This window comes from Xiphophorus hellerii, chromosome 8, assembly GCF_003331165.1.
Source record: "Xiphophorus hellerii strain 12219 chromosome 8, Xiphophorus_hellerii-4.1, whole genome shotgun sequence".
Taxonomy (NCBI): Eukaryota; Metazoa; Chordata; class Actinopteri; order Cyprinodontiformes; family Poeciliidae; genus Xiphophorus; species Xiphophorus hellerii.
Window position 1 is genome coordinate 3,431,062 of NC_045679.1, and position 23,185 is coordinate 3,454,246.

At 39.9% G+C, this 23,185-nt stretch overlaps 1 protein-coding gene across 1 annotated transcript in view; it reads right to left on the reverse strand.

The window, feature by feature from the left end:
* LOC116724899 (protein unc-13 homolog B-like) overlaps positions 1 to 23,185 on the reverse strand; it is a 68,190-nt gene that overhangs the window by 31,481 nt on the left and 13,524 nt on the right. Inside the window, exons 3-10 of the mRNA XM_032570679.1 lie at positions 22,053 to 22,152; positions 19,694 to 19,811; positions 19,290 to 19,413; positions 18,054 to 18,124; positions 17,058 to 17,115; positions 14,660 to 14,876; positions 1,145 to 1,432; positions 980 to 1,070 (exon numbers count right to left, since the gene is read on the reverse strand). Of these exons, the coding sequence (XP_032426570.1) occupies positions 980 to 1,070; positions 1,145 to 1,432; positions 14,660 to 14,876; positions 17,058 to 17,115; positions 18,054 to 18,124; positions 19,290 to 19,413; positions 19,694 to 19,811; positions 22,053 to 22,152 (1,067 nt within the window). The remainder of the gene's footprint in view (positions 1 to 979; positions 1,071 to 1,144; positions 1,433 to 14,659; positions 14,877 to 17,057; positions 17,116 to 18,053; positions 18,125 to 19,289; positions 19,414 to 19,693; positions 19,812 to 22,052; positions 22,153 to 23,185) is intronic.

The following is a 23,185-nucleotide window of genomic DNA, read 5'->3' on the forward strand; positions in this document are numbered from 1 at the left end:
GCAAAGGATGCATCTTCTGCTTAAACATATTCCTAACATCAGCATGTGGAAAAGCTCACACATTTCTGCTTCACTTAATATCAATAGAGTAGAGCTGATCTGTTCACTGTTTTGTGGATCAACTAATTAATAATTGAATAGCAAAAGGAGCTTAATAGGAGATTTAAACAAAATTTTAACAAGGTGAAACTAAAACTGCCACTTGAGTTTTGGGTAGAAAAGATTTACAGACAAAGATGTTTTTCCTCCATCTTAAGTGCAAAATTTATATATTTTCTGTACAATTCTGTGTGTTGTTCTTCAGTAACTAATTCAGTACAAGATTTCAATAATTGATTCTAGTTGTCAACATAACGTGTTAAATCTTAAATGCTCCTGTAATATATAAAAGATAAAGAGATGCTGTCTTATTGATGTCAATACTATGACAAGTAAATAACAAGGTCAGAAAAAAGTTTTAATTAAGGAAAAAATAGCAAAGGAAAGTAAAGTAGCTATGCTATGCTAGCTTGACTATGACAACCATAACACATAGATGTGATGTGGTATAAAGTACCAACACACATCATCAGTAGAGCAGGTGTTTAAATTAGCAAATCAACCACAGCTGTGTTGGATTAGCTAATAGCAGCGGTATTTAGTTAATAGAGTTGTTCTGCTGCACAGCGCGGCTGCGGATGGCCCTCCAGCGTTGAGTGCATTTCCATATGTAAACAATAACATACAGGGTGTCCATACTGTAGCAACTGAAATACACAACTTCTGCTAAAGGTCAGTCTTTTTAAAAACGTAACCACTTAAGACTGATTGTAAAAATGGTATTTGAAACTTCAAACAATCCCATACATTTTAGCAAATGGTGAAACACCAAGAGAGGTTAAACTCAACCAGAGAATCAAAATGTTGCAAAGTTTATTCTTTGTGTATTGTGTTGGGAAAAGAAGTCATCGACTGAAAGAGAAGATGATAAAGTTTTTACCTCCCGAAGCTGAACTCTCACTTTGTTGATGGCTTTCAACCAACGAACTCTAGACGGGGAGAAAGGCAACGGCTGGCCTCCATCATGGAATCTAAGATGGAGAGTTAATATCACAGATCCCTTCCACTTTCAGTAAAAGAGTAGAAACTCAAACCAGAGCATTACCTTGGGAGTTTTGGTGCTTCTTTTTCTGATGCATCGCTCTTTAAACTCTGCAGTAATACATTGGACTGAATGTCTACATCCTTCTCGCTGCCAGTCGAGTGTCCGTTGGTGGGAGGCCCGGTGGGACGCGGCTGGCCGTTGGTGGACGGGTGTAAGCCGGTACTATGGTAGGAGTGGAAAGACTCTTCCAGTTCGGAGCCGCCAGTGCTCTCATGGCCGGTCTCGCTTAGCTGCGAGCTAGTCTGGCTCAGGTTCCCCGACGACCCGAAACGATTACTTTCCACCGGACTACAGTTGTGAGAGAGGAGTGAGGGAAACAATCAGAAACTGAAGGGACATTTTTTCATACCTTATAGTTAAATCAGAGAAGTTTGGATTGTTAAATCACAGCAGTTGAGAGTACAGTGGACCCCAGATTTTTTGGAGACTTTTCAGTGGAATTTAAAACCTAATCCCATGAGTCCACTGTAATAATCAAACCTCAAAACAACATAACTAACTTAAATAAATCTCACTTACCTGCTACAAGCCATGCGCACATAAAGTGTCAATTTAACAACAATCTTTCTAAAGTATTAGCTGGGTTACTACACACACACCACATAAATCCTTAAATTAGATACCCAACCTTGCTGCTGCATGTTGGAAATGGTAAAAACTGCATAGAGATGGTGTATTACACACTGGTGTGAGGAAAACAAGGATGATTAATTGCACAATTGCTTCTGCATATTTTCTTTCTGTTTCCTACATTAAGTAAAAACTTCCAGACAAAGAGCTGAATGTTTAAAATATGCAGACTTCATCTGTGTGTTTGTCACAGCTATTATATTTAAGAGTAGACATTATTTGTTGGGATAAAACACAGATTAATCATAATGGCAACACCAGAAGAACATATAGTTGGAACCAGATACACTGTATAAAAAGACTGACTAACATTAATCTAGATTTTCATGTATTAGGTCACTTGGTTCTACCAAAAGTATTTTTTTCCTAAATACTAGAATAATTTGTCTTCCAAATTATCATGAACACCCCAACAAATGGGTTAGAAAGTTACTTGAGTGCAACATAGTTAATATTTTGGAGTGACCATTCAAATTTGTGGTATCAGTTTCCCCAAAACATTATAGTCAAAGCTAAAAAAGTTGGATTTACTGAATGGCCAACCAGTTCAGTCAGAAAGAATGGGCCAAAATCCCAGCAAATTATAGTGAAAACCCAAGTCAAGCAGTTCAAAAAGTCATTTCTACCAAATAATAAACAAATACCAGTACTAACCCTACTAATGTTGAATACTAAATGTATTTAAACTTCTATCTTTGAATAAAGTAATAAGAAAATCTCGGTTTTACCCTGACAATTAACAGCCAAAAGCAGATTTCACAATCATAACAGACCTAAAAGTTTATGGTCAAAAAGTAAGGGAAATTTGTTTTTATATCTTTTTATACAGTGTAAAACGGTTTCAACAATGGGTTTGATCAAATCAGAACTCCATAGTCAGACAAAAACATTGTAGCTCTTGACAAAACAACAAAATTTCCAAAGAAGAAATCAGTCTAAATAATTTCTCAGATGTCGTCCTTATTCTGGTGTAAATTTATTTGGAGTTCTGTTTTGAGAAAATTTAAAAAACTGCAGAGTCAGACACACCAACAAATTCACAACCACACTATGCAAGAGACAATGGACTGCAGAGCTGGACAGGGAATACATTTTTAAAAGCTGTCAATGCAGCATAAATGGTGAATGGGGATACCATTGATTATGCGTTTACTGGCCTTGTTTCAATCAATAGATCCTTCTTGGATTGGTTGTCCAGCTGCACTCCTGCGGCAGAACCTGCAGAGGGGTCTGTTTCTACAAGCCTCTCCTTCTCCGTTAAGGTCTGGGATGCTGAAGGATCTACATCAGGAGCGGAGATGCAAATCTGGGGGTTTACTATGTCATGTGCAGAACCTACCAGTTCGGTTTTATGGGGGTCAGGTGTTGAAGCCTTTTGTGCACTATTTGTTTGACCGCTTGTTGGCTTGTTGACAGACTGGGGTTGAGATGTTGTAACCTGGGAAGCTGAAGACTTGGGTGGCTCTGCCTGCCATGGAAAACTAATTTTTGCCCCAAACAATGATGTTGTTGGCTCTTGTTTCCCTGTGACGCTTTTTTCTTCTTGAAACAAGGTTCCAGAAAAGGATTTCAGTCCTGACAATAGACCACCAGCACCTTCTGTTTGAGGTGATGATGAAACAACTGATGGCATAGCAGGTGAAAATAACGACCCGAGGGATTTCCCTGCATCACTCTGTGCAGATATAAAACCCAAAAATGACTTAGTTTGAGGTTGTTCAGCACCACTGGAAGGTTGATCAGTTGGGGTAGCTTTACTAGCATCCAAATGAGGAGGAATTGACTTGACATTTTTATTAGTGTTGGGTTTTTCTTCAATGAACATTGGTTTCTCATGTATCACTTGTCTATCTGCAGTTGTCATTTCTTGCTCAGTCTTTTCTGGCTGACTAGTAAGTTCTTTTGAAGTATCTTTTGACTCACTCACTCCAGAAACCGTTGGACAAGATGCATCAGATGCCTGTCCATTACTGCTAATGTTTGTTACTTCTGTTTGATGCATTTTCTGAGTTGTACTCTCACACGTAGGCAGAGTTACTTCTGGTGAGGTATTTTTATTTTCAGACTGTGAACCTGGTTTTGTAGTTGCTGTGGTAGATGTAGCAAGAGTGGTAGAGGTACTAGCAATTGTTGCATCACTGCTGGCAGTGGTGCCAGTACTGGTAGTAGTGGTAGTGGCAGCAATACTGACATTTTTTGCAGTAGTAGCATCTGTAGCAGTATGATCAGTTGCAGCTGTAGTGGCAGTTGCAGCAGCAGCAGTAGGAGTAGCCAACCTTGGCTTAGCTGGCACTGGTTCAGTGGACTTAGGCGGTTGTCTTAAACCACCAAACAGAGATCCTCCTATGCCTCCCAGTAATGATGCTCCAGCTTGTGGTCCTGCAGCCTGCCCAGTGGGGCCACTAAACATTCCTCCAAGCAGAGAACCGCCTGGCTGTGAAGTCGCTCCTGCTCCTGCCCCTGCACCTGCACCTCCAAACATCCCACCCAGAAGTGATCCACCACTCGAGGCAGCTGATGGTTTGGCAGTGGATCCTCCTCCAAACATGTCACCTAATATTGACCCCCCAGTGACAGGTGCTGTGGTCTGAGGACCAGATTGTGGAGTAGCTCCTTTAAATAAGCCTCCAAGTAAAGATCCACCTGTTTGGGGAGTCGTCGATTGAGTATTAGACCCTCCAAAAAATCCTCCCAACAGTGATGCCCCAGTCTGACCTGTAGGAGCTGGTCCAAAAGGCAAGTTCTTTTGCTGTTGGGTTGGTTGAGAGCCTTCGGTAGGAGCAGATGCAGGTTTAAACAGAGAAGACATAAAGCCAGAAACAGCATCTGCTGCTGAATCAATGGAAGATTTGTCTGGTTCTTGAGGTTTTTGCTGTGTCTCAGCTGCAGGACTTACTGTCAAAGGATCCACTTTTTCCTCTTCTACTTTAGGAGTTGCTAAATCTTGAGTTGCACTAATTTTGAGTTCAGATTGTGATTGAATGCAGGATTCTACTTCTTTAGACTGGCTATCTTCAGTTAAAGATGCTGAGTGTTCAGTACTTGGGCAATTATCTGTGATATTGGCATCAGTTGTTGATGCATTGACCTCAGGACAAGGGCCTTTACCCACAGGTTGCTGCTGTGTTTCCTTCTGCTCAGTGCTTTGGGCAGCAGAATCAATTACACCTGTTTCAACAGCAGCAGGTGTTTTGTTGTCAGAACTGTTTTTATCTGTTTCTGAAGGTGCTGTAGCTTGAGCAGACCCACTAAATACTGAAAACACACCTTTACTAGAGGCATCATTAGCACCAACGCTTGGTAAAATACCACCTAGAAAAGATGTACCAGTTTGTGATGTAGCAGTTTGGGAAGACGATCCATCTAAAATTCCTCCTAGTAGAGAGCTTTTGTTTTGAGTTGTTGAACTTGTTTGAGGCACTGTGGGTGAGGGTGTGGTGCCTCCAAAAATCCCACCCAAAATAGATGTTTGAGATCCAGCAACCTGAGGACCGGATCCACCAAATAAGCCTCCAAGTAATGATGACCCTGTCTGTGATCCTGCAGTTTGAGGAATAGACCCGCCAGTCTTTGTAGGACCACCCTGAGACACAGGTGGAGATGCAGAACCTCCAAATAAACCACCAAGTAATGATCCTCCAGTCTGAGATGTAGTAGCTTGAGATGAGGTCCCTCCAAACATTGCCCCTAACAGTGAACCTCCAGGCTGGGAGGAAGGCTCAGGAGCAGAACCTCCAAACATAGAGAACAAACCTTTGCCCGGTGGCTCTTTGGAGCCTGAAGATGCTGGCAAAGATCCTGGAGGTGAAGGTCCTGTCTGGCTGCTGGCAGCCTCAGGACTTGGTGTAGAAAATAAAGAAAGGAACCCTTTGCCTGGACCTTCTGAGCTAAATCCTCCAGAAGGTGGAGGATGTGGGCCTGATCCAGTGAGCATCGAAAGCAAACCAGGAGCTGATGATTCTTTAGCAGTACCAGCATCCTGTGGTGCCGTTGCTTCACTGGTTTCCTGAGGCATTCCAGTAGGCTCTGATGTAGGTTTGACAGATGAAACTTCCATGTTTGCAATTGTAGCCTCTTCCTTATTGGACACTGTGGTACTCAAAGTAATGTCACCGGGCATGCTAGAATGCAATTTAGCTGGAACACTGGTAGCTCCAGTCTCTGAATGACCTATCTCTTGACAATGGCTACTGGAATCAGGTATTTGTGATAATTTTTGTTGCTGGGGTTCTTTGGAACCAATTGATGAGTTGGGAGTTTGTTGTTGTGGTGACATAGTTGCTGGTGTAGAGGGAATGTTTGGTGTTTGAGAATTTGTCGGGCCGCTAAACATGGAAAACAAATTTTTTCGTGGACTTTCAGTGGAGCCAGATAATCCACCTAGCAGACCTCCAAGAACAGAAGCAGCAGTCGGCTCTTGAGGTTGAGAGGGTACTTTTGGAGTAGACTGTACCTGAGGCTCCTTCCATTGCTGTGTTTGTGACTGAGGCGCTGCTTGGTGAGACGGCATAGTCGGTGGCTGAGGTTGTTGAGAGCCGACATCACTGAACACTGAAAATAGTCCTTTCACTGTCCGTTCCGATGAACTTGATGACCCTTGTAAAAGTCCCCCAAGAAAAGATTCTGATTGAGGTTGAGGCTGTTGGGTGCTTGGCCCACCAAACATGGACATAAATCCTGTAGATGGAGGATCTTTTGGAGGAACAGTAGGTTTTTGTGAGGATTCAGCATTTGGCTTGGTATGGCTAGGGGGTGGAGGAGTTGTTGATCCTCCAAACATTGATAACAGACTTTTACCAAATGTTTCTTGTTGAGGAGGCTGTTGAGCTGCACTTGGTGGATGTGTTTGAGGTGTGGGTTCTGGTTTAGGAGCAGCCTGTTGAGGACTTGGCCCCGTAAACATTGAAAAAATACTTTTACTAAATGATTCTTCCTGTGGAGCACTTGCTTGTGCAGACGTCTGTGGTGTTGATCCAACCAGCATATCGCCAATGGACAATCCAAAAAGTCCACCAGATGGTCCAGATGGTTTATTTCCTGCCTCCTGTTTTGTTTGCCCTGCAACTTCAGACTTGCTAGTTTCAACACCTTTGGGTAAATTAGAAGAGAAAACCTCAGACATACTTCTACCTGGTATCTGACTCTGTGTTGGTCGAGCAGACTGGTCACCTGTTTGTTGTTTTACTTCAGCTTTTGATTTAGATGTAGAGGAAAGTGAACCCTCTGTAACACTCTGTTTCATTTGCTGTTTTTGTGGTGGAGGTGGAGAGGGCTCAGGACTAAACAAGCTGCCAATTGAACCAAAGAGATTTGACACACCTGTGCTCTCTTTACTTCCAGCAGCACTGCCTGTTAAGGAAGTAGTGCTCCCAGTCTTGCTTTGAAGACTAGGAGATGGCTGAGAAGATGTCTGGATATCTGGTTTAATTTCATCCATGCCTACAGCAGACTTGAGAAAACCCATAAAGCCTTCCTGTGGTTGGTCGGGTGGCTTTTCACCTTTTGTATCCACTGGCTTATCATTTGAAAGCCTAGGTTGTGCTGGTTTAATAATAGATTGTGTTGATGTAAAGGGTACAGTAACATGGGGCTTTGTTGGTGGGGATGCTTGCTGTGCCATCGTAGTCTGACGTGAAAGTCGTGGTTTATGTGAAGTTGTACTTGAGAGTGTTGAGGGCTGGGTGACTGGAGGAACTGAGGGAACTGTTGGTAAAATTCTACCCTGCGAAGTTGTTTGTTGTTTATTGCTTTCTGAAGAGGCAACAGCAGCAGAAGAGTCTTCTTTGATAATCTTAGACTTAAGATTTTGGAGGCCTGATGACAGAATGTTCTTAGTTTGTTTCCCACCAGCTTGATCAGAGTACGTCTCCCCAGGTTTTTTCACCTCCACTTGGGATGGTTTGGTAACAAAAGATGATATCAGGGAAGAAATCTTTTTAACCTGCCGATTGGGGAATTCTTCAGCTTGAGACACCCGTTTTCTCCATTCATCTTCTGAAACATCATCTGCATGTTTCACTGTAACAGCAGTAGAAGAACGCCGCCGTTGGCTAGGTTGATAGCATTTGTTAAGGATCTGATTATTTAAATTCTCAACAGGAGTAGAGTTTAGAGAAACAGAAACTTTCTGAGCAAGCAATTTCTTTACTTCATGATTGTTCCAATACAGGCTGGTGTGGCCTCTTTGATGACATGAAAGATCAATAACATCTTGGTAGTGATCTTGATAGCCATAAGACATTTGTCTTGGATCTACTCTTACTTTGTTTAATCTGTAAGATGCAAAATCCATGCCTTGCTGCCCTTGAGACATAAATGAATTTTCAAACATTTTGGTGAACTGCTGGAGATTTAAATTCATGATCTGGTTTCCTTTTCTGTATGCAGCGGATAAATCCAGGGGAGCATTGAGAAGTTGAGGATTGCCATGACTTTCACCAGGAAGCCAAAGAAGCTCATCCTCATTGTAAAGTGGAATTTTAAAACCACAGACCAGGACCATTTCATTGTCTAGCCAAGCACTGGGTAGAGTATCTAAACTCTGTCCATTGTCCCACGATTCACCTTCAGGTGTACACGCATACACATATTCACCTGCTGCATCTGTAAGTAAGGCGTAAATATACTCATGGTCTGTGTAAACAAAGTACCCACAGTCACCATCTTCTGCTGGCCACCACATCCCTTGCTCCAGAAGGGACAGCCATTGCTGATACCATTCAGCGTCTTCGAGGTACAGCGAGTCTGCTGTATCAACATTTGCACCTGCTGAACAGTTTCTATTCGAGTTAAATTGACTATACTGACTTAAATAGTTTGTATGAGCATTTTGTGCATTTTCCCTTTCCATTGCTTGTTGCCAGTTTGCTGAGTAAGACAAGCTTGGTACGTTCTCCTCATAGTAACCTTCATGATACAAGACTCCATTCAAGCTGTAAGAACTGCCATCGTTAAATGAATGCCATTTCCCAAATGTTGCATTACTGTGGTTAGTTGTTAAGTTCAGAGCAGCTTCTTTACTAGATGAACATGCAATATTTCCTAAGTCTTCATAACTATTCCATAACTTTCTTTGGGGGTATTCATTTCCTGGTCCTTCAAATGAATGTGATACCATTTGTTTGTCATGATGTGCAACATCTTGCCAAGGAATGTCATTCACCGGGTGATTAATATTTGAATAGCTACAGTGAAGTGTAGATGCAGGCAATGGCATGCCTTCACAGTTTAGTGTGTAATCTTCTCCTTGAAAGTTGCAGCTTAAAGACTCATTCTGAAACTGCTGCCAAAGAGCACTTTCACGGATCCACTGGTTTTCATCATATGATGGACTAATCCCATACTCAGAAAAATTACCTTGGTAAAGGTTCTGATTTGTCACCCCAAACAAAGAGGGAACACTTCCGCCTTTAAAAGACTCCAGGGTCATGACAGGAGAAGTAGTACAGCTCTCAAAATGGGAGTGAATATTTCCTGTGCTGCAAGCCATTGGGTTATTTGAAGGAAGAGAATGAGAGAAGTGTAGCTGAGATAGATTACCCATGCTAAATGAACAGCGTGTTGCCTGACTTTGAAGAGATCTCGCAAAAGCAGCTGAAGTTCGCAAGTCTAGACTCTCATTGTGAATGGCCACAGGTGTGCTAATTAAAGCATGCCTACTCTGTCCTGGAGTCAAACAAATTGGAGAAGATCTTTCCACCCTTTCATTAGCAAAACCTGTGGTACTGCTTTTTATCAAATCTGTAGATAATCCTGTCATCTTGGCACACTGTGTTGATTGATCTGCATCCTGACTTCCCATCTTTGCTTGCTTGAAACAAGGGTTTTCAGTTGCATTTTTGCTAAACAACCCTGACAAAAAACTTTGCTGAGCAGCACCATGAATAATTTTATCTTTATCTACATGTCCTTGTAAGGGCTGTTGTCTTAAATTGGCAAGGGAATGAAGGGCCTGGTCTTGGTGTGGAGTTTTAGATACAACGTCCCTTTCTTGTATTGATTTTTCTGCTGATTTCTGACAGGTCAGGTCTGTACTTTCTGGTGTTTTTGTTAACTTGTTGAACAACCCAGAAAGCACTCCTGATTGACTTGCCATCTCTGTCTGTGTTGGGCAGGGCTGGCTACAAGGCACTTTGACTTGATGATTTACTTGAATCTCCTGGGTGCTTTTGTGTGGCTGTTGCTGAGTCACGTTTTCTGATGAGGACTTAAATAGTCCAGAAAACAGTCCAGTTCCTTGAGCTGTTTGGGTTGTGCTACTTTGAGGCTGATTTTGGTTAGAAATTGGGAAATTACTTTGTCTTGGCTGCTCGTAACTTGATTTACTAGAGGAAATCCCATGCTGTTGTGCTGATGGTTGACTTTGTTTATTTATGCTGTCAGCTGAAGAAAATTTGAAAAGACCAGATAAAAGACCACCTTGTTGCGAAGGTTGCTGAGGCGGAACAGTTTGTTGTCGAATGAAGCCTGGTTTAGAGGATTCTTGTACTTCTTTCTGGCTCATTGTTCTATTCCTCATAACTCCACTTAGTCCTTGAGTTTTCTGCACATTGCTGGCTTGTTGATGTTGATCACTGCCAGACTGAGGAACTGTTTGAGAATTTGAACTATTCTCAGTGGAGGTAAATTTTAGTAAGCCAGAAAGCAAGCCTCTCTGTTGAGGCTGAGGTTGTACTTGCCGAGTTTCGCCTGATGTCTGCTGCTGTCCAGGGCTACTGCTGCGCATTTCCCTTTGCCTTTCAGCCTCAGGCGGCTGCTGTTGTACATTTTGTGGTATATTTTCTGTTGACGAAAACTTCAATAGTCCTGAGAGAAGGCCACCTTTTTGGGGAGTGGTGAAACTTTGTTGGGAGCTAGAGTGTGAGGGAATATTGCCTTTTGGTGATGGATTGCCAGACAAGTCACTACTAGAACCAAGATTAAGTAGTCCAGATAGCAGTCCTTGTTTGGGTTGACTAGAGCCGATCTGAGAAATGTCTTCTGCTGAGCTGCCTCTTAAAGGTGTTGTGCTGAAATGCTGAGATCCAGGCTGATTAGGGTTTTGTGATATTCTTGTTGGCTTTTGATTTGAGGTATGTTGTCGTTCGGTTGGCACTCTGCTGCTCTGAGGATGGACATTAGTCTTCTGGTTTGGACCAGCAGGACTGGGGGAGGGGTTAAACACGCTAGAAAACCATCCTTTTTCTGTATTTTCTTGTTGGACGGTGGAAGTGGCATAAGATGAAGCTGTATCATGATATTCTTGTGGGTAATTCTGTGTTTTCATAGAGGCACCAGCGTCTTCAGTGGACGAAAATCTCAAAAATCCAGAGAGCACACCTCCTTCTGGTTTTGGACACGGCTGAGTAGGAACATTTTCTGAGGGGACAAAAGGCAATTTTGGTTTGCTACTTAGTGGCTGGTTTCCCACCGGTTTCTGTGGTTGTGGATTCTCGTTAGCTCGAAACACTGGATAAACCACCACAGGAGGAGCGTTTGGAGGTGGAACAGGAATGACTGGTGTAATCAATGAACTCAATGATTTCTTAAAAGGGCTAAAAAATCCTGTATTTGCAGTTTGGTTAATAGACTCCTGATTCTCTGGAGGATTACAATTTTGCTCATAAATATCTGGATATTGTTTCCAATGTAAATTCTTGTCATGATTTTGCACCGAATAGTTGTCATGAGCTGAACTCCCCAACCTCACTGATTTCATAGCACCAGCATCCGTCATTGACTGTTTACCTTGATGAACAGTTTTAGCAGCAAACTTTCCATCAGACTGGATCTTTGCTTGGGAATATTTAGACTCAAACTCTTGCTTGGATTCAGCAGAACTTTGAACTTCTCCTCCTGAAAAAAGCTTTAAAGGATTAAATTTTTCCATAACCGAGTTTCCTGGTGTAGTTTGTGGTTGAGTCTGGATCTTGGGTGAATGTTGTCTTACAGTTTGAGTAGTACTTCCTGTTTCCTGTGGGACTTGTGTTTTGTTCTGAGGCAGAGAACTGAAGGACTTGATGGGAGAAGTTTCTACCGGAGATACAACCGCTACAGGAGCCGTGCTGTTTGCCTTTGTGGGGATAAAGGATAGAAGCCTTGTTATACCAGACTGTGCAGGTTGTGGAGCCGGTGAAGGCTGTTTCATTCCTCCTCCAACTTTGTCAGTGATGGAACAAAACAATGAACTCATTGCATTCTTCACACCTGAAATACCCTGATCAGAATCAGCTTCTCCTTTACAGTCCTTTGAAATACTCTGGTCTTCTCCAAATGAATCTGTCCGGTTGCTACCCAGAGACGATAGCCTCGACTTGCTTGATTTGGGAAGGGAACCATATTTGCTAATTTCCTCCTCTTTTTCAGCGAGATATTCAGAGACCGTTTCAACAAGACACTGAAGCTCATCCATCGGGTCAACATATTCGTCAATTGGCTCCTCTACAGGGGAAAGTATCACCTCAGAAACCCATCCTCCAGTTCTGCCACACTTCTTTTCACGCAGACCCTGGGGATACTCCATGTAGCCCTCATTGGGATGCCGCTCCTTGTGATGCTGCTCGTAAAAGTCTCCAGCCACAAAGTCATTAGTATGTTTATTGGCCGCTGGAGGGTATTGAGCATCTCCGCAGTCAAATTCAAAGTCAAACCGCGCTCTTGGTTGAGGATCGCACCCTTTTTTATATGCTACGTAGTTCTCCAAAGTGTTATCCAGGTCATTTTTCGCCCACATCCTTGTTTTGTAGAGAAGTCCGTCTTTGTACGGCCTGAGGCACGATGAAGTCATGAAGCGCTCCTCTTCCTCCTGCATCTCTGCTACCTGTCGCAGGAATGTCTCCCCTCTTTTCTCCGGAAACTTTGCAAGACGATCGGGAGACGTCTCTTCTCCGTGCTTATGGAGAAGCCCTCCAGGGTCTGTTATTCTTTTCTTTCTTCTTCGGTCGATAGTGTCATAGCTTTCAGGGTAAGTTGCAGCCCGAAAGCTGCTATGAGGTTGACTGACTGTTGCTCTCGTCGGCTCTGGGTAAGGTCTTCCCATTCGAAAGATTACGGTGTCTTCCTCGTCATCCAAGAAGTCGCTCAGCTGAGGCTTTGATCGTCCTTTGTATTTGTTTTCCCACTCTTCAAACCCCATGCCAGAATCTACAGGTATTATTCTAACTCTTCCCTTCTGGTTTAAAGATCTTAATAAGTAAAGGATGAGAGCAGAAAGAAAGACAAAGGGAAGCAAATAAAAAAAAAAGAAAAATTGAAGACAAAAAACACAAAAGTTAGACTGTAAGATTAAAAGAAGACATTAAGACAGGAAAAACTGCATGCAAAGGTAGATAAATAAAACAAACAAAACCATCCTGGAGAGCCTGATATTTACGTATTCATACCTCTTTGTGCATTTTGCATGATTAATAGTTCTGTTTTTGTGTTGTAACAGATTGTGTGTCACCATAAGCCTGAACAAATTTTGATTTAGCCTGAACAAATGTCACAGTTAGCAGTTCTCTAAACCCTAAATCACCAACATACGGCATTTGGTTCAGAAGTTTATAATCCCCAAAGAGAGAAGCCTGATTCAGTCCCTGACCCACTCCCTCTGGGAGCGTCACAGAGAGGTTTTCTCTTTCGAAAGCTTTTGAAACTGCAGAGGAGTCGAAGCAACACAACAGATTCTTTGACAAAATGAAACAAAGAGCTTGAATCCCATTTTTTATTCTCTTTTCTGCAGCAGAATTAGCAGCTCGCTATCAGGACGCGCAGACAGATTTGTGATTTTCTCACTGGTGCAAATGAATCTAACGCACCAACATTTCTCTATGGTCTAAAAACTGCAGATTCAAAGTTTCCCTTGAAAATTGTTTGAGTTTTTAAAATAATTTTAATGTAAACAGATAATACCATTCAATAATCTTTCCAAATTTATAAAGGATGATGCAATTTCAGCTGGTGTAAAAGTGAAACCAATCGTAAGGGACCAAAGTTGCATCTCGATAATTTAGAATATAATTGAAAAGTTTTATTTTATATAGATAAATTACATAAAAAGTGATGTATTTCAAAAAAATATTTAAAGCTGATTATTATGTATTTAATAAAAAGTCAAAATTCAGTTTCTCAAAAATAAAATATATTAATGACACCAATTTAAAACATTTTCACCTAGACAGTGAAAATGTCATTAGTAAGGCTGCTGTTTCAGATTATATTAACGAAAAGTAACTAACAATTATTTGTATAAAAAATTGGCAAAGTCTACAAATGTTTTATTTAAACACTTAAGCCTTTTTAAACAACCGTAGAAATACATCAAAATATGCAGATAAATCAAATAAATTAATTTTTAATTATGAAAATAGTTTAATACAATTTCTCGCCATTTGAGGAGTTTGAGGTAGAAGATATTTACAGACAAATTTTTTTTAATCCTAAATCCAAAATCTAAATATTTTTTTACAGCTTTGGATTAATATTCTGAATATGTTATTTACTCAGCAAATGGCCTTTTTTTAAGTGTATACACTAGTTAATGATTAATTGTTTCAGCCCTACACCAGAAATAAAAGGAAAACTAACTTACAAGTAACTTTACAGCAAGAAATAATAACTTATTTTAATCTTATAATTCCTTAATATTGAATAAAAACTTACTAGTTCCACTGGTTGATTATTTCATTTATGACATCTTTTAAATGTGACAAGAGAAATAATCTGCTATTGAAACTACAAAGTTTTTATCAATATTTAGGAATCATTGGTGTAAAACAAGCTTCTATATCTTGCTGAAAAGTTACTTGCTAGTTAATTTTGCCTTATTTAAAGTGTACCAAGATATTTGCAGTAGAAACTAGACAAGAAATACTTTGTGTTTTTGCAGTGTTCAGTGTGTGAATGAGTGTTTATGCTCGGCTCTACCTGCTTCCTCTCTGGTCCCGGTAGTCCAGGTCCAAGCTGTGGACCGAGTCGGTGCAGCAGTCTGGGTGCTGCTGGGCGCCGCGGGGCCCCATGGGGAACTGGTGCACGGACGAGTTGGGCTGGGCCGTGGTGTGGTACCGAGGCGGCAAACTGTTGCTGGTCTCGCTGCGGTAGTCGCTGTCCCGGTCGTCTACGGCGCTGTCCTGGTCGTCCAAAGCTGCAGCAGGAAGATCCGATCAATAAAACTAATTTAAAGACGACCTATTACCTTTAAATGTTTAAATTATTATATTTACTTGAACAAGTTAGGAAAGGTCTATCAGGCAATGCAAAAGATGCTCATTACATTTCTTTTTACACAAAATCCTTCTTAGATAATGAGATTTTAGTCAGCTCATTTCAGAATGAGCTGTTTTTTGGGTTCTGTCACTTTAAATCCAGATAAACTGCTGCTGGCCACGCCCCCAACTCAACGTTTACGTGAAAATTTGCTGCTAAAAGACACAATTATGCAAGTAAAAGGGGAAAATCCTGCATAAACAACAGGAGAGCAAAAATCTTACCAAGTATTTTTGTTCAGTTTTTAGTGAAAATGTATTAGTTCACTTGAAGTAATACAAAAATAACTTACAAGTAACTTTTCAACAAGATCTAGGAGCTTGTTTTAAGTCAATAATTCCTTAATATTTAAAGAAAAATACTTTTTACACTGGCAGATTATTTCACTTATTGTAAGACATTTTCCCCATGTGTTAAGTGAAATAATCTGCCAGTGGAACTGGGACTTTTTAGATTTTTCTGCTATATTTATGAATTATTTATTTTAAAAAAGTTCCTTTGTTTTGCCGAAAAGTTACTTGGAAATTAACTTTATTTTATTTCAAATTAACTAAGATATTCACATTAGAAACTGGACAAACATATGATAAAAATAAGATTTTGTGCTTGGGTTGCTAGGTGATGAGCAGAATTCAATCGGGGTTGCTAGGTAACGGCTGGGCTTTGCTGGGGTTGCTAGGTGAGGAATTTTGCAGTATTTGCGCTCATGTAAAACGGTAAATGTGACTTTTTGTTACTCGCCACATAAATCACAGATGATAACTTGACATGAACCCAGGCGGAGGCAGTAAAATAGAAGAAACACTGCCACCCGCTGGTGGGAGTTAGCATCACTTAAACACAATGTTTTTGATTATTTTTGCAGAAAATTTGGAATAAACCCATAATTATGAATTAGTGCAAAAAAGGGAGGGGATCTGTTTATTTAGCTTCAATTTCTGCAAAAAAAATGGACAGACACATTTTATCTATCAATAGATAAATAGAGTAAATATAACAGTAAATTTAATCCAATCCAAACCAAAAACAGGATTTAGGAGCAACATTGCAGAATAAATGAGCAGCTGGATTATAATGAGGCTGTGAATGGTTACTAGGGAGCAACCTAGTGTGATGTGTGAGTGATTCAATCTGTGTAAACAGAGAGAAACCACAATTAGACATCGCCCCCTTTTTAATTAGAGGCAGTAAATTTATTACAGATCCGTCCCGCTGTCCTCAGATGGCTGCAAGGAGGCCATAATCTGAAAGCAGAAATTTTCCTGACACGAACACGAGAATCCCTCAGATTTTAAACATTTGAATCAATCTTTAAGTGTAACTAATCCCCAATTAAAATTTATTTAGCTTATAAACTGTTTAGATTGGCCCTTAATGGTGTTTTTTATGTTTCTGTGCTAATTTCTTTAAACATTTTGACATTTTTGTGTAAATTTGTTTATTTCTGCAAAATTCTGGGTTAAAAAACATCTAAATTCTGCCCTCTTTGGGCGAAGAAGTGGTACTGCAGTTGAAATTTCCTATTGCGTACAATGAAGTACGTCTCTTGGTCCTTTTGGATCGATGAATCTCTTATCATTTCCTCACCATTGTCTAAATCTTCTTATAATAAAACCGATTTTACACAATAATCCAGCAGCAAGAGTTTGGGGGCAAATGAAAGGGCTGATGGGCATCAAGAAAAACAGCAGGAAAAAATGTATTAGAAACATGAATAAAAGGAATGGAAAAGTTAGAGATTACATTTAATTCAGGAATATTATGATATGCACAAAGGGGTTGAGGGTTGGCCAGGGGAAGAGATCCATTAAGTTACGTTACATACTCAGTGGGTCAGCCCATCCGAAATAGTTGCCTGGTGAAAGTGCAAACGTTACAAATGAGAGTTCAGACCAAACGGAGGCAGCAAGAAAAAAAAAAGTTCTCTACATTAACCTGAACAGCTGTGAAAAAAGGTTTGGTTGGTTCTGATAAAAAGACACAGCAAGCAGCAGAAGAAAGCTCAAAATAAATTATCTGACGCCCTCTAGTGGCTGAACGGAGAACAGCGGGAACTCACAGCACTGGGAGGGTGCACACTGCAGCGGAGCCCTCTGGTCCTCATCTGGAAGAGGAAACTACAGGGAAAACAGAGAATCAAACATCAGTTAGGGATGTAAAAGCTTTTTTTTCTTTATTTAAAAATGTCAGAAGTTAAAGACGCATCTTAATAACTTTAATATTAAAAGAATATTAACAGAAAGTAAAGAGGAAGGAAAAAGTATTCTTGCCACTTAGTGTGGCTGGATTTAATGTACTAGAAGCCATCACAGACAGATGCAACCAAAATGTTCTTAAATGTCATTACTGATATCCAAGTGTATTCACAGAAAGTTGAGTGGAAGGAAAAAGTGTTGTAATCACTGATTTTGGTTGAATTTAATGGTTCAAAGCCATTACACTCAGATGCAACCAAACTTAAATGTCATTACTTGTATCCGAATAATTTAATGGAAAGTTGACTGGAAGGAAAAAGTGTTGTAATCATTGACTGTGGCTGGAATTAATGTTTCAAATGTCATTACACACAGACCCAACCAGAACATGGGCTACAACTGTCATTTCTTGTAATAAAACACGTTAAAGTAAAGTTTAGTGGAAAGAAAATATTTTGTAGTTGTGCACTTTTATCAATATTAAGTAATAATTGATTTAAAGCAAACTCCTACATCTCACTGAAAGGTTATTTTTAAGATAGTTTTGTCATACTAAGATATCTGCACTAGACACTAGACATAAAATACTTGATAAGATTTGTTTTTTGCAGTGCATGTTACTTAAATCCAAGAACATGAATGAAAAGTTGAGTGGAAGGAGAAAATGTTTGCAGCAAGAACCATTTAAACTGTTTTTGTTGTATTTTCTCATTGTAAACAGAAACAGATGTTGGTTTGTATATTTTGCACAAAAAAAAACAAATTTGCAGAAGGTGATGAAGAAAGATTGATTGTATTCATGGATTCAGTCGGTAACTAAAAAACAAATTCATCTGAAGTTGAATTTATCTGAATTTTACCTCATCATGGATTCCCATGTTGATTCGCTCCAGCTTCCCCGTCCAATACTGCGCTTCATCCTCTGGGATATCTGGAGGTAAATAATTCAGAAAACACAACATTATTTATTTACAGTGTCTGTGAAATAAACTGGAACAAAATGTGAGCGACAGGAAGTGGAGCGTCGCATTAGAAGCTGCGCGGCTGCAGCTGCACATTAAAGGGCACAAAGCCTTCAAAGAGACGCCGACCTGCAGCTGTAATGGACGCCAAGCGCCGCTGCGCCGCTGCGCCACAGCGCCGCAGCTTTGATCTGATCAGAACGACGATGAAAAATGCGACGCTGCTCACAAAAAGATTAACAATGTGACAGATTTTCTGCAATCCATGTCAACATGTTGTTCCTGCTTTAGAAACCAACATTTTTCTCCCAGCTCAAGATTTTAATGGAGACATTTCCAAAAATATTAATATTCTTGTGTGATACTGATATTTTCTTTTTAAACTGGATTTAAGTTTGGACTTTAACTAGGCCGTTAAACACATAAACGTTCTTTCATCTACACTGGAGGTTTGCATATTTTGTCATGGAGCAGAAAAAATGTAAATTCAAAGCAACTCAAGAAGAAAAAAGAAATTTAAGCTAAAAATACTTCAAAATATTAGCAAAAAACTATTGACAAAATATTAGAACAATTAACATTTCTAGCAAAAATTTGAATAAAATATTATTAAACAATTTTTAACAAAATATTAGCAATAAACAACTTTTTTAAAGAAAAACTACCAAATTTTTTATATGACATTTTAGAAGAAAATGTTAGCTAAATTTTTTACAAAACCTTAGCTAACTATTTTTAGTAAAATATTAGCAATAGACAATTGCAATATTATCAATAAATATTAAACAATAGCCATGAACTTAACATATTTTAATAAAATATTAGCAATAAATTATTTATACAATATTAGCAATAATATATTAATAGATTTTTATCAAAAAATCTTAATAAAATATTAGCAATAAACTACCAATAAACTACGCAGTATTTCATAAAAAATAAAATGTGACTTTACTAAAAAGACAGATTCACTATTGAAAACTTTCAAAACTTAAATCTTCAAAAACAAAGAATTTGGTTAATCAATTAAATCAATTAATCTTCCAGCCGTTTTGTTTGACATCAGCAGTTTGATAAGACACTGTAAAACCAGAGGAATTTAAATTAGTATATCTTTATGAGGCAGAGACTCACCGAACGGCAGCTCGAAGCGCGTGTCCAGCAGAACTCGGTGAGGCGTCGGGTTCTTGGTGCCATAAATCTCATCAGCCTTCATCAGAACCTCTGCATCCAGGAAGATCCACTCGCCCGAACCTTCCTGTGATTCAAAACGGTACAACATTTCACCCAAACCGCAGTGATGTCATCAGCCGCTGCTAATAGGCACTAGCTATAGCTATAGCGTCTATTAGCCGCGATAGCTAACAGTTGCTAGCTATCGTGGCTAATAGGCGCTGTCCTTTCCATTAATATACATCTGTGTTGCTCAGATTGCCTGTCTGACTCGTTTCTGTGGTTTTTAGTAAATTGTTGACAGGAATCTCGGGGAATCGGCGCTTCTGGGTGTCATCTGTTGCTAGGTAAGTTTGAGCTCTGACCTCTTCAGACTGGCGGATGTTTTTCAGGGGGATCCAGGCCGTTCCCACCATGGTGTCCCAGATGAGGCCTTTGTCCCACACCTCCACAATGAGCCCCAGGTCCAGCCGGTTGATCTCACTGAAAGGCAGGAACAGCATTTTTACTGGGAAATGTTGATGTTTTCCTAACGCACTGGGTGGAAAATGTCACAGATAAGAGAACGGGAAGCTTTGTTGCTTGGAAAAACCCTTAATAGAGATGAAATCTCGACATAATTACCATCAGGCTGGAACAAAAGATGCTTTTTGTTGTGTTTTAGCTGCTATAATCCACCCCTGCCTCATTTCATTCAACAGGCCTCTCAAAGGGCTTAATGGCAGCATAAAAAGAGGCCTCCATTTTGAAAGGAGCTGCATGACTGGGACATTTGCATGTGGAAGTTTAGAACCATCGAGAGCCAACAAAAGGAAGATGAGAAAAATTAATCAAAGGCAGCAGATAATTGGGACGGAGCAGCCAGGTGCAGAGATAAAGGCTGAGAAGAATAAACATCAGATCCCATCATCAAACTGGGACTAACTGGGAGACTTTAACTGTCTGGGGTGGCGACAACGTCGATAATTCAGATTTTTATCATTTAATACAAGAAAACCCCACTTTAATCCAAAACAGCATTTCAGGAAGCAACTGAAAATGTTGTTTTATTAAATTGCTGCTTTTAAAAAAAACAGACGAGCATTTTGAAGAAATTACCAAACTCAAAATCATACATTTCAAACCATTCAATAAATTAAAATATGCCTTCTGATAAGCCTCTTTTGTCAAAGTTCCTCTTGAAAACAGCATTTAAGGTGGCATTAAGAATACTTTTCATTATACCCAAATCTCTGTATTATAAAATGTTTTTTAAAGGTCTGATGTAATTTTCTAATTTTAAATGTCAAGTTCTCATTAACTGCAAGTGGAAAATCAACATAATTAACAGAAATAAAGGTTGGAAAACAGCAGTCTGTGATTAATTAATATATATAATGTGTTTCATTAAAATAAACTTTTCAATTTTATTCTTGGACAGCTTGAAAAAAGGATCCACAAACTGTTTTTCTCCATTTTATTTAACATTATAATCTCAAACTTCAGTGACTTTTTATAACAAATAAGGACAATATCAGTTTTAACAACAAAAAATAATCAGGCAACATAATAAAATTTTAAAAATTGCTTTAAAAATGTTGATTTTGTTTTTCAATGAATGTATTTTGAAGGGACACTGCTAACTAAAAAGCTAGCTGTGCTAACACTAAAGTGCTAATCATAAACATTAGATATGCTAGCGCAAATGTGCTACATCAGCACTGTACTTACCGGAAGCTAATGCTAAAGCGCTAACTTCAATTGAAATTAAATCTTCCATTCAAATACAAAACTCCAAAGCAAATTGGCGCTTTATAAATTATCTGGAAAGATTAATTTAAGGGAAGCCAAGTGTTAAACGTGCTAAACGATTTCAAAGTTAGCAAAAATGCTAACACGTTAAATGAAACATTAGCTCTATTATTCTAAGTTGTTAGTGAGAAATGTTCTCCTAAAATAGCAAAACTGACATCAAATTGACATAATTAATCGTTCCTCAGCATATCAATTATGAGACAGCGGCGGCCATTTTTACTGTCATAAACAATGAGCTGCTGTGTGACGCTAACGTCGCTTTGGAGTCAAAATGTTCACAGAAATCTGACTGTGATCACATTTAATTAGTAAAAAAAATTTAAGTAGCTAGATGTTTATATACATGCTCTTACTTTGAAAAACAGTTGTGTTTCCTCTCCTCAACTTCTCTTTTTTTCCAGAATAACTTCATTCACACTTTTTGTGTGTTTGACCACGAAAAAAAAAATAGGAGTTTCATAATAAAAGCATCTGAACTGGGAATAAAGGATGTTTTTCATAAAAGTCATGGAACATAACTGATAAATTTCTGGGTTTGACCCGATCTGTTGCTGGAAACTCAACGTTTCCTCTGATAGACGCTGAATCACTTCAGGGCGACACATCAGCGAAGATGAAGGTCTGGAAAAACAAACACTGCAGCAAAGACAAACAATGACGCAAGGCAAGCCAACATGGTGGCCATGTCATCGCCACGGAAACGCTTCGCCATTGGAAAATCTAGAAAATTAAACTAGTGGCAGCATAAACAGCTGCAGCATAATTCTGTCAAAGTAGGTCAAAGGTCAACCAAAAACATGTAGCAGAGTAACTGCCATTTTGTCTCTTATTGCTGAGTCAGACCCATAGTGAAGGTTTGTTTCTAATAAATGAAGGTTTGTTTCTAATAAATGAAGGTTTGTTTTAATAAAAGTGTGTTTAGTGACTCACAACATGAAGTCCTGCTCCCAGCAGGGCAGGTCGCCGCGCACCGTGATGGTTGTGCTTTTAACATTCTGGACCTTCAGCGTCACGTAGGTGTTGAACTTATCTGAAACAAAACCCAACAGAAAAATATGAAGTATTTCTGTTTGGAGTAACAATGAGGATTAATGTGAAGAGAAGAATAATCAGCTACAGATCCGAGTATCGCTGAGCGAGTGGGTCTCTATAAACCTGTCAGTGGCAAAAATGATGGGAAACATCGATATAAACGTCGCCCATTATTACAATGAAGGGACAAACGGATGGATGGATGGATGGATGGATGGATGGATGGATGGATGGATGGATGGATGGATGGATGGATGGATGGATGGATGGATGGATGGATGGATGGATGGATGGATGGATGGATGGATGGATGGATGGATGGACGGATGGATGGCCTCTTTGTTTCCTGATCTAACAGATTCTTCTGAACTCTGATGGTGAAACTTTAAATATCTCACCTTCACCTGTTGGTTGAACTGAACCGACCTGATTTGAACTGAACTGAACTGAACTAAACTGAACTGAACCGAACTGAACCGAATTCCTGTGTTCATTACCAGCGGGTGAAGGATCAGTCGTTCCACTGAGAGTGAAAGCAGATCAATCTGCCTCCACCAGGCCACTGACCCGTTAATCTCCTCAGAGAACCAAACTTATCGCCGCCAAACGCTCAGCATGCGTCGCCTCGACTGCTTCCTCTCATGAACACGCCTCATAGTTTCTATGGAAACCATAACCATGCAGTCTGTGGCCATGTTGGAGCGTTTCCTGGTGACCCTTGACCTGTCGGTGTACCGCTAAAGGTCTCCGTCAACCCTAATCCCAATCAAAACTGAACTAAAATCCACCTGGGTCGAAGGTGAAGTTGTCTGAAATGATCCAATTCAAAGTGAGCGATTCAGAAAACCAGCCAATCAGAGACGAGCTCAGAGAGCCAGAGTGTGTTTTCACACCCAGAGATCTGTCAGCTTCCTGTCAGCCAGATGTTTGCTGCTGGGGGAGGGGCAGGAGATTAGGAGGCCTGAGCCGCCGACTCCTCATGTCCTGCAACAGGCCGCGGGAAGCGGCATCACAGTCACAGCTGGTGGTCG